This window comes from Octopus bimaculoides, chromosome 1, assembly GCF_001194135.2.
Source record: "Octopus bimaculoides isolate UCB-OBI-ISO-001 chromosome 1, ASM119413v2, whole genome shotgun sequence".
In the NCBI taxonomy this organism is placed as follows: domain Eukaryota; kingdom Metazoa; phylum Mollusca; class Cephalopoda; order Octopoda; family Octopodidae; genus Octopus; species Octopus bimaculoides.
In genome coordinates, this window is record NC_068981.1 from 481,781 (window position 1) to 494,414 (window position 12,634).

General features: G+C 40.1%; 1 protein-coding gene across 1 annotated transcript in view; it reads left to right on the forward strand.

Annotated features, from left to right (window-relative positions):
- LOC106881984 (serine/threonine-protein kinase 36) overlaps positions 1-12,634 on the forward strand; it is a 168,015-nt gene that overhangs the window by 50,199 nt on the left and 105,182 nt on the right. Inside the window, exon 15 of the mRNA XM_052974262.1 lies at positions 5,640-5,745. Coding sequence (XP_052830222.1) covers positions 5,640-5,745 — 106 coding nt within the window. The remainder of the gene's footprint in view (positions 1-5,639; positions 5,746-12,634) is intronic.

A 12,634-nucleotide genomic window follows, 5' to 3' on the forward strand; every position in this document is an offset into this window, starting at 1 on the left:
GCCATCGTTACCATCATCATCATCATCATCTTCATTGCCATCGTTACCATCATCATCATCATCATCTTCATTGCCATCATTACCATCATCATCATCATCATCATCATCTTCATTGCCATCATCATCATCATCATCATCATCATCTTCATTGCCATCATTACCATCATCATCATCATCATCTTCATTGCCATCATTACCATCATCATCATCATCATCATCATCTTCATTGCCATCATTACCATCATCATCATCATCATCTTCATTGCCATTGTTCTACGGCTGTATTCCATGATGGCTAGGCTGGACAGGTTGTATCTGTTCTCATGGATAATTAGAATAGTGACCTCTCGCTCATGTGTTTCATTGTTGGTTTGGTTTCTATGCCAACCACTTTACACACTGTATGTGTTGTTTGCGTTTATTTCTTGGCCCCAAACAGAGATGCCACCTCCTACGAAAAGAACAGGGTTGCAGGGGCACAAAAAAAAACACAAACTGCACAAGTCCAGAGCCAACACCTAACTTTCGGTCCCAACAGCCTACCAGTGCCTGACCAGTGCCTGACCCATTTGAGCTTGCATCGATTGGCCACAGCCATATACATGACCCCCCCCCATCATCCTCTCCCATGTGGTACCCTTGGTCATTGCTAATAACGACTGATGATCTAATAACATGTTGTTTGTGTTTATTTCTTGGTAGAGTGCATACATATACACATCATCATCATCATTTTTATACTCTTTACTCTTTTTTACTCTTTAACTTGTTTCAGTCATTTGACTGCAGCCATACTGGAGCACTGCCTTTAGTCGAGCAAATCAACCCCGGGACTTATTCTTTGTAAGCCTAGTACTTATTCTATCGGTCCCTTTTGCCAAACCGCTAAGTTACGGGGACATAAACACACCACCATCGGTTGTCAAGCAATACTAGAGGGGACAAACACAGACACATAAACACACACACACACATATATCTATACATATATATGACGAGCTTCTTTCAGTTTCCATCTATCAAATCGACTCACAAGGTTTTGGTCAGCCCAAGGCTATAGTAGAAGACACTTGCCCAAGATGCCACGCAGTGGGACTGAACCCGGAACCATGTGGTTGGTAAGCAAGCTACTTCCCACACAGCCACTCCTGCACCTTTATATCCATTTTTTTTTCCATTGTGTCTTAGGTTCAACAAAGTTTGACCTGAGCCCTTTCTTTCACCAATCATCATCATCATCATCACTTAACATTTGTTTTCGATGCTGGCATGGGTTGGACGGTTTAACTGAGGACTGGCAAGCCAGTAGGTTGCACCAGGCTCCAGTCTGATCTGGCTATATTTCTACAGCTGGATGCCCTTCCTAAAGCCAACCACTCTGAGTGTGTAATGGGTGCTTTTTATGTGCCACTGGTATGGGAACCAGCCAGGTGGCACTGGCATCAACCATGTTTGGATGGTGCTTTTTACGTGCCACTGGCACAGGAGCCAGCCGGGTAACACTGGCATCAACCATGTTCGGATGGTGCTTTTTACGTGCCACCAGCATGGGAGCCAGTCAAGGGGCACTGGCATCGACCAAGTTTGATATACTTGCTTTTCCAATAAGGTATTTCATGCTGAGGCACCACGCTGAAGAAGTTTTAGCTTTCTTTTATTTTTTACTTGTTTTAGTCATGCTGGGGCCATGCTGGGGCACCACATTGAATTTTTAGTCATGTGAATCAGCCACAGTGCATATTATTTTTTAAGCCTGGTCCCTATTCTATGGGTCTATAAACACACCAACACCGGTTGTCAAGCAGTGGTGGGAGGGGGCAAACACAGGCACAAACACAGATATATATGATGGGCTTCCTTCAGTTTCCGTCTACCAAATACACTCACAAGACTTTTGGTCAGTGTAAGGCTATAATAGAAGATACTTGCCCAAGGTACCATGCAGTGGAACTGAACCCGGAGGCTGTTGTTGAAAAGCAAGCTTCTTACCTTACAGCCATGCCTAGCTTGGTCACATTCACCCTGCCTCTCCATAATGCTGTGATGGATGCACCCAGGGTATTACTACATGACCGGGAATCCATACAGTATTACAGTAACAAATGAGGGGACTTAATGTAGATGGGTGGATTTGATTGAGGTGTTTAAATCACTAGACTGGGTATCTTTTAGGTTCTATTATGATGTCACATCTCTCCCTTGTGTAGGTAGTGTAGGGTATCTAACTATCTGCTCATTGAGACTCTCTTTGGACGATTGCAATTTTTAGGGGTTAACCAGTTCCTAGACTGGGTACCTTTTCAGGTCCTATTGTAATGCCACATCTCTCCCTTGTGTAGGTAGAGTAGGATATCTAGTCAATATATGCAGGGATATCAAGACAAAATCCTGCTGAGGACACCCCCTAACAGGACAAAGTCCTTTCTTCCCGAGGACAAAATCCCCCCCCCCCCAGGATAAAATCCCCTCTGAGGACAAAATCCCCATGGAGGACGAAATCCCCACCTGAGGATGAAATCCCCACCCAAGGACAAAATCCCCACCCGAGGATGAAATCCCCATGGACAAAATCCCTCCCCTAAGGACAAAATCCTCCTGGAGGGCAAAATCCCTCTGGAGAAATTTTATACAAAAATATCAACTAATAAATATTAAAAACTTTTTTTATAAAATTTCACTTTCCTAAAATATTTTTATTGTAGAAAGAACAATATGCTGAGGGATATTGACTGCCGGGGGATTTTGTCTGGTGGGGATTTTGTCCCTGGTGGGGATATTGTCTTAGTACCATATGCAGGGGTTAGTCCTTACAGTCTGATGCAGGTTGTTGAGAATAACAGTCTCCATTGTACCAGATGAAGACAAGGGTAGAAGGATTCTCTGTGGTGTTGTGTGGGTGCAGGGGTTAACTAGCAAGCTAAGCGAAGAGGGTGGGGGTATCCTAATTCATTCGATCAATCGTGTTTGTGCAACATCCAGTAGAGGGAGAGAAAGGGCACATAAAACCATCTCCTGTAGACAGGAAGGTCCTTGATAATAAAGTAACAGAAATAATTGCTATTTGCTTAGCTTAAAACTTAGCATTCTTTATTCTGCCATGGCTTTCTTCAGAAACTGGTAATAATATGCTGCATTCATGAATCACTGGAGCTGATTATGGTTGATTACGTGCCTCAATGAATTTTCAGATGAAACTGTTGTGGGTGTGTGTGTGAGAGAGAGAGAGAGAGAGAGAGACTATTTGTGTAGCCATTTGTATTTGGCTGGAATTGAATAAAGAGAACATTTATACAATTTTGTGGGGACAGAGAGAGAGAACAAGAGAAATACCATTTAGTGTGTTTACTTGGTGTCCAGTAAAGAGAGAGAGAGAGAGAGAGAGAGAGAGAGAGAGAGAGAGAAGATATGCCAGTTGCTAAAGTAGACAGTTCATAACAATAAAAGGAACTGGTAATAATTATTCACTAAGCTTAAAAGTACCAAACTCATTTCCTGTGGCTTTCTTGATAACCAGGGAATAATAATAATAGATGATAATAATAATAATAATAATACCACATCCATGAGTCACCAGAGCTGAAAAATGGACAAATAGCCACCTAAATGGATTTTCAGATAGATAGATAGAGAGAGAGATGCTGTTCATAAGTCGTGTTTGTGGGAGAGAAAGGATATATACAGTTTGCAGAAATCAAAAAGGACTTCCAGTAATGTTTAAAAGTTATAAATAATAATAATAATAATAATAATAATAATAATTATAATAATAATAATTTAACGTCCGTTTTCCATGCTAGCATGGGTTGGACGATTTGACTGGGGACTGGCGAACCAAATGGCTACACCAGGCTCCAATCTGATTTGGCAGAGTTTCTACAGCTGAATGCCCTTCCTAACGCCAACCACTTCGAGAGTGTAGTGGGTGCTTTTACGTGCCACCGGCACGATGGCCAGTCAGGCGGCACTGGCAACGACCTCGTTCAATGGAATAATTGTAATTAAACAATATGTTAATGATATCACCTCACCAATGTAGTACGGGTGTGACAAAGTGTGGAAACAATTGTAGCGATATGGAATAAAAATTGTTGTTCAATCTATTTTCTCTAACTTATCTCTTTAAACAAACACTATGAATATTATGGAATTCCAGATATATATCTAGTGACAGGACTATTCCCATTGTGTGATGACATCAGTTAGCCAATAACTGTGGATGAGCTTTGTACAACATTCTATAAGGTTTTTACCCAAATTTTATATAGCTGTAGTTATAGGTATTTATGTGTGTGTAGTTAGTTTGATGAAACAAGTGGATGTTTAAAAAGAAATACAAAGTATTAATTTATTGCGTTCTGCTGTTATAGTGTATACTCTTTTACTTGTTTCAGTCATTTGACTGCAGCCATGCAAATCGACTCCAGGACTTATTCTTTGTAAGCCTAGTACTTATTCTATTGGTCTCATTTGCCGAACCGCTAAGTTACGGGGACATAAACACACTGCCATCGGATGTCAAGCGATGTTGGGAGGAAACACAAACATACACACACACACACACACACACTCAGAGTGGTTGGCGTTAGGAAGGGCATCCAGCTGTAGAAACTTTGCCAGATCAGATTGGAGCCTGGTTCAGCCATCTCGCATGCCAGTCCTCAGTCAAATCGTCCAACCCATGCTAGCATGGAAAGCAGATGTTAAACAATAATGATGATGATGATGTTATATATATATATATATATATATATATATATATATATATATATATATATATATATATATATATATATATACACACATATATACAACAGGCTTCTTTCTGTTTCCGTTTACCAAATCCACTCACAGGGCTTTGGTTGACCCGAGGCTATAGTAGAGGACACTTGCCCAAGGTGCCACACAGTGGGAATGAACCCAGAACCATGTGATTGGTAAGCAAGCTACTTACCACACAGCCACTCCTGCACCTATGTATAAGTCTTTAGAAAATACTAGGCTTACAAAAAATAATTCCTGAGGTCGATTTGCTCGACTAAAGGTGGTGCTCCAGCATGGCCACAATCAAATGACTGAAACAAGTAAAAGAGTAAAGAGTAGGAGAATAAGAACAAGAGGCTTATCTACATGATGTTGTGCCTTGGGAGGGTCATTTAGCCAATAATAATTAACACACACACCAGTTGAATATCACTTTTTTTTTTTATTGTTAGTCAATCGGTTAAGTATCTAACCAACAAACTAATCGATCATTTGTTTGTGTTGATTAAACAATCAATCACTTGATTGTTTGTCAAAACCCGTTCATCACGATTCATGACCTCCTCAATGACATGCCCTCTCTCTCTCTCTTCAAGCTGGAATTCACCTGATCCTAAGTTTATTGTATCAGACCTAATCTTACATCTGAAAGCAATAACAGTCCCACTTTCAAGTTATTTGGGTAATAGGGTCAGAAAGCTCTCTTTGTGCAGTAGCTGTGTTGAGAGTACACAAGGTTTAACAGGTGACCCACAAAGGCCTCTCCTGTATTATTCTTATTCTATTTCATTCTGTTGAGCTTATAATATATCTTGATTATTTCTTTCGACACAGCTTTTTCTTTATTTTCATTTTATTTCATTTTATTTTTCTTACAGTTCCGATGAGTTGCTGGTGTGTGCCACACAGTTTGTGAAGTTGGTCCCCGAATTAATAAATCTACAATTTGATGATGTGAGAAAAATACAAAAACAGACATATATAGTAAGAAATAATCGTTTATTAATTACTGAAGCAAATAGAAAGTTATATTTTGTGTTTGATAGAATTAAAAACAGTTAATTAATTAGATTTTCTTTCTTTTGTAATTCTATAATTGATTTAGCTTCATTGAAATTCTGTGATAAATTTTTCTAGGTTTTTAATAATTTTATAATTATTGTCTATCTACCTGCTGCTGCTGCTGTTGTTGTTGTTCTTGTTGTTGTTGTTATTTCATGTACCCCCTCCCCTCAAGTTTTGATTCAGCTGTTTTATAATCAAAGCTATTCCAAACATGACCATCTTCTTTATCTCAGTCATTGGACTGCAGCCATGCTAGAGTACTGCCTTGTTTTAGTTGAATAAATTGACCCCCAGTAGTTATCTTTTTTTAAGCTGGTACATGTTCTACTGGTCTCCTTCGCCAAACTACTACATTACAGGGACATAAACAAACCAGCACCAGTTGCCAAGTGGTGAGTGAAGGAGGGGACACCCATATACGTAAGTGGGGGGGGCACATAGTTTAGCGGTCCAAAGACTGTGGTTTTGGTTCCTTTCATAACTCTTTTACTTGTTTCAGTCATTTGACTGTGACCATGCTGGAGCACCGCCTTTAGTCGAGCAAATCGACTCCAGGACTTATTCTTTGGAAGCCTAGTACTTATTCTATCGGTCTTTTTTGCCGAACTGCTAAGTGACAGGGACATAAACACACCAGCATCGGTTGTCAAGCGATGTTGGGGGACAAACACAGACACACAAACATAAACACACACATACATATATATACACATATACACATATATACGACAGGCTTCTTTCAGTTTCCTTCTACCAAATCCACTCACAAGGCTTTGGTCGGCCCGAGGCTATAGTAGAAGACACTTGCCCAAGATGCCACGCAGTGGGACTGAACCCGGAACCATGTGGTTGGTAAGCAAGCTACTTACCACACAGCCACTCCTGCGCCATAAGTTGAATATTCTTTTCTACTCTAGGCACAAAGCCTGAAATTTTCGAGGAGGTGAGGCAGTTGATTAGATTGACCCCAGTATGCAACTGGTACTTAATTTATCGACCTTGAAAGGATGAAAGGCAAAATCGACCTTGGCGAAATTTGAACTCAGCATGCCGAGCAAATGCGTAGCAGAATTTCATCTGCCATTATGTTCTAACATTTCTGCCTGTTCGCCACCTTTCTTCATAATTTGAATATTAACAAAACCTTAAAGATATGAACTAGGATGTTAAATCATCACAAAGGAAGTGTTTAACCCATGGCTGTTAACCCTTAAGTATTTATACTAACCACATCGCACCCACTACACGCTCTAAGTGGTTGGCGTTAGGAAGGGAATCCAGATGTGGAAACACTGCCAAATCAGATTGGAGCCTGGTGTAGCCATCTGGTTTCACCAGTCCTCAGTCAAATCGTCCAACCCATGCTAGCATGGAAAGCGGACGTTAAACGACGATGATGATGATGATGACATCAGGCCCACATATTCTACCTGTGTTATGTTCAAATTAGTCAGAAACAATATCTTGCACTTATGCTGCTCCTTCATTGTAAATGTAAACAATGACATCAAAATCTTAAAGCTACAAGATAACGCATGATTAATTCCAAACATATTCAATGACCGGCACCTGTGCCAGTGGAGCACTAACAGCACCGTCCGAGCGTGATCATTGCCAGAGCAGCTGTCTGGCTTCCGTGCTAGTGGCACGTAAATAGCACTATTTGAGCATGATTGTCACCAGCGTCACCTTACTGGCACTTGTGCCGGTGGCACATTAGAAAATCATTCGAGCAAGGTCATTGCCAGTGCCGCTGGACTGGCTCCTGTTCAGGTGGCACGTAAAAAACACCATTTTGAGCGTGGCCTTTGCCAGTACCGCCTGACTGGCCTTCGTGCGGGTGACACGTAAAAGCACCCACTACACTCTGGGAGTGGTTGGCGTTAGGAAGGGCATCCAGCTGTAGAAACTCTGACAGATGAGATTGGAGCCCGGTGTAGCCATCTGGTTTCACTAGTCCTCAGTCAAATCGTCCAACCCATGCTAGCATGGAAAGCTGACGTTAAACGACAATGATGATGATGAATGTGAATAAATAAACATTGGATTTGACAAAATAATCTGAACAATAAAGGGTTAAACAAACTGTAGATAAGAAATCTAAGCTGTTCATCATCAGCCACTCTTTGTGTCCATTTTCCCTGCTGACATGAATTGGTATGAATTGGATAATTTTTCTTTAGACAGTATATTATGGCTGGATAACTTTCCTGTCACCTGGCACTATCCTTTTTAGTTTTTTGTTTTCTTTTAAATAAGAAAGTCCCAAACAAGGTGTAGAGTTAGTGTAAGGGAGTATGAAGAAGGAGAAATTAAGATGAAAGGAATGAATTTACTCAAGACTTGAAAGAGTTCAGGTCATAAGGAGGAGGATAACGATGAGATGGAAGAGGGTTCCAAAGACTATCAGTTTGAGGGAAAAAAAGCTATGACCGTAGAAACACTTTTTTGTTTATTGTAATACAATAACACCTGGATGAAGATGCTGTGAGTTTCGAGTGAGTCGAGATGATACAAAGTGATCTGGAACTAAGAGAGAAAGTTCGTCAGATCATTTCCTGTGGTAATAACGAATAGAAAAGACTAAGACTGGTGATGCCATGTTGATGTGACAAGGGTTGCAGAGTTGAGCCAAGAGAGGGGCCAACCAAATTAGAGACTCACTTCTGAACCCAATCAAAGAGGTCAAAGTGACAAGATGGTGCACCTGTTCAACTATGACAACAATATTCCTTAATGACAAGGTGACGAGCTGGCAGAATCATTAGCATGCTCAGCGAAATGCTTATTATCATTTCATCCATCTTTACGTTCTGAATTCAAATTCCACCAAGGTTGACCTTGCATTTCATCCTTTCAGGGTCAATAAGATGAATACCAGTTGTGTACTGGGATTGATGTCACCAACTTAGCCCCTTCCACAGACCTGCTGGCTTTGTGCCAAAATTTGAAACCAATATTCCATAAGGACAAATTGTGAGCTTGTAAAGATACAAGATGGCTTTGAATGTAATGCAGTCCTTTGACCTGTGCAATGACCCAACCATACAGGAAGCAGACCAATCCATTGGCTGTAGGTATGAACTTCAAGAAAGATCAGGTGAGAAAGTGAGACCAGTAATTTCAAAGAAGACCTTTCCTCAAGGGATCTTGACTGTGCCACGATGTGATGCCTCAGACCTACAACACATACAAATGGAAGAAAAAATAGGGATCCTGCTCCCTACTGAAAGACAGATTAGTTTTACCGGGGCTGGAAGTTACTAGCCATCTCTCACCCCATTTCTTAACAGCCTGCAGATGCACCTTAAAACTAGCAGCAAGTGTGTGTATGTGTATCTGTGTGTGTGTGTGTGGATGTTTATTTCTGGTGGTGGTGGTGGTGGTGGTGGTGGTGGTAATGAGATAATGGTGATGGTGGTGGTGGTCATAGTAGTAGTAGTTGTAGTGGAGGTGGTGGTAGTAGAGGTGGTGATAGTGAGGTGGTAGTGGTAGTGAGGTTGTGGCAGTAGTAATAGAGGTGGAAGCAGTGGCAGTGTTGGTAACACATGGTGGTGGTAGCAGTTGTGGTGGTGGTGACAGTAGTAGTAGTAATAATAGTCATAGAGGTGGTGGTAGTAGTAGTAGTAGTAGTAGAGGTGGTGGTGACAAAGGCAGTGATGATAATGGTGGTGGTGATGGTATTGGCAGTGGCAATGATGCTGATGGTGCCATTAATTTATATTCTCACAGCCAATCAGAGCTGCATTTGCTAATTTCCTTCCAATTTCTTTCTGTTGGTTGAAAAATTTATATTTTCCAAATTTGTTAATTTAACAATCGCTAATTCGGTTTGCGATTAAATGTAGGAAGTGATAAGCCACTGAGTAGTGAAAATTGTATATTTAGTGATCAATAACAATTTAGTAATGAAGAAGAAAATATTTGGAATATTGACTTATTGACTGCTTGAATATTAATTAATTAAATTTTTCAACTAATTTCAAAAATTGAAATCTATATCTTCTCTCTTACAATAAATAGATTAACGTTTTTATCATTTATTCAACAAGTCAGCAACAGAAAATTACTGTTTCTGAATTGTTATTTGTCCTGTTAGTGTGTGTGTGTGTATTTATGCACATGTATATGTGTATGTATGTGTGTGTGTGTATGTGATTATGTGCATGTATGTAATTGCGTGTACATGCATGTATGTGTGTACATATATGTATACATACATGCTTGTACGTGTGCATGTATGTGTATGTGTGTGTCTTTATGCACATGTATATAAATGTATGTATATGTGTAAGTGTAGATATATGTGTGTGTGTGTGTGTGTGTGTGTGTGTGTATGTATGTGTGTTGCCAGTACCGCCTGACTGGCCCTCGTGCGGGTGATACGTAAAAGCACCCACTACACTCTCTGAGTGGTTGGCGTTAGGAAGGGCATCCAGCTGTAGAAACTCTGCCAAATCAGATTGGAGCCTGGTGTAGCCATCTGGTTTCACCAGTCCTCAGTCAAATCGTCCAACCTATGCTAGCATGGAAAGCGGACGTTAAACGATGATGATGATATATATTCCAAGAAAGTTAGTTTGTGAATCCAACCAACTAAGGGATAATATCTATTCAATATACTGCTGGTAGAATACCCAGTTTTTAATACACTAGTGTTTTTCATTGCATGGCAATTACATTACCAAGTGTAATAAATGGGTGAGGGTAAAGAGTTATTTTACCATTAATTTATAGAGCAATAAGAAAATGGAGGGGATCAATAGGTGGTATTCATCAACTTATAGACATTATATTATGTCAATTTATTTTACTAAAAGGACAATTATAACAATATACATACATGCATAACATAATATGCCATTCCCTGCATATTTGGTTTTATATCAGAGTGACCTTCTCCTAGAGACATGCTTCAACAAAAGCTGAGGGGCGCCTCACTCCCAGTGGTCTTTCAGCATGCCGGACACCATCCCAGAATTTCTGCGTACCTGTGCTATTGCTAGATAGCCGTTGAGCCTGCACTAGGTCCATCCGAGCTTTCAACAGGTCTTGTTTTTAATCCTGCTGGGTTTCTAGCAACCCTCCTCACCAGGGTAGCCTGGTGGGGGTGCCAGTTTAGTCGCCGGCAACCCGACCATGCAACAGGTTGTACTGGATTACATGTTACCAGTAGCACTTATGAGAGCCTCATACGTGACCTGACATAATTAAATGACTCATAAGCTGATAATACATCATGTTCCTGAATGCCCAATATTTGGTACTCCATGTGACCTCAGTGAGTTTTGCCAACTTACAAGGGCACAGTAAAATGTGTTTCATTTGAATGAGAAAAAGAAAAGAATGTACATTATTTACATTGTTTACATTTGACGGATATTTGTCCTCATCTTGTTTGTTGTTAACACAACATTTCGGCTGATATACCCTCCAGCCTTCATCAGGTGTCTTGGGGAAATTTCGAACATGGGTTCTCATTCCTAAGGTATTTTCCGATGTCATTATTATTCAGATCACTGCCTGGAATCGAACACGGAATCTTGGGGTTAGTAGCCTGTGCTCTTAACCACTACGCGATATGCCATGGGCATATATAATAATAATAATAATAATAATAATAATAATAATAATAACATCGAAAAATACCTTAGGAATGAGAACCCAGGTTCGAAATTTCCCCAAGACATCTGATGAAGGCTGGAGGGTATAACAGCCGAAATGTGTCAACAACAAACAAGATGAGGACAAATATCCATCAAATGTAAATAATTCCTCATCTCTTAAATATAGAACTGTAGAAAAGAATGTAGTTAAGAAAGATCCTTCAATTAAACAAATTGTCAAGATTGTAGCAAGAAAGATAATTCTTCTTTGGCAAAAGGCATCTATCCTTTGTGTTGCAATTGAGTCAGTTTGACCGAAAATCTTAAACTTTTATCCAAAGTACCAAGCATTACTGAAATCTGTGAAAAATAGCAAAAATGTGCCATCATTTTAAAAAAAGTGTAATGTGCTTAAAAACAAAGCAACAAAAGATTTATTTGACATTTCCTGTTGCAAGTGCAACTACTTTAAAAACTGCAGTTGTAGTAGAGACAAAGAAGTATGACAGAAAGAAGAAGATTTTTTACAGGATCAATGAACAAATTGAAAAATGATCATTGGCAGAATAGATCAAGCAGTATCTAAACAGAACATTCAGAGGTTGTTTAGAAAGAATCGGTCAGATCACAATGGCTCTTCTATGTCAGCAAAGGATTCTGAATTGTTAATTATTTTTATCACCAAAATGTGTCAAGAATCAAAAATTGGTTTAGATGCAATTTTTATTTTAATGTGTGTGTAATCTACACCTCATGTAGCACACATATTTGGTGACCTAGTATTAAAAATAATAAAGGAAACAGTTAAAAAGTTGATTTATTTTACGTAATTATAGGCATAGGAATGGCTGTGGTAAGTAGCTTGCTAACAAACCACATGGTTCCGAGTTCAGTCCCACTGCATGGCACCTTGGACAAGTGTCTTTTACTATAGCCTCAGGCTGACCAAAGCCTTGTGAGTGGATTTGGTAGATGGAAACTGAAAGAAGCCCGTCGTATCATCATCATCATCATCGTCGTTTAACGTCCGCTTTCCATGCTGGCATGGGTTGGACGATTTGACTGAGGACTGGTGAAACCAGATGGTTACACCAGGCTCCAATCTGATTTGGCAGAGTTTCTACAGCTGGATGCCCTTCCTAATGCCAACCACTCAGAGAGTGTAGTGGGTGCTTTTACATGCCCCCGGCATGAAGGCCAGT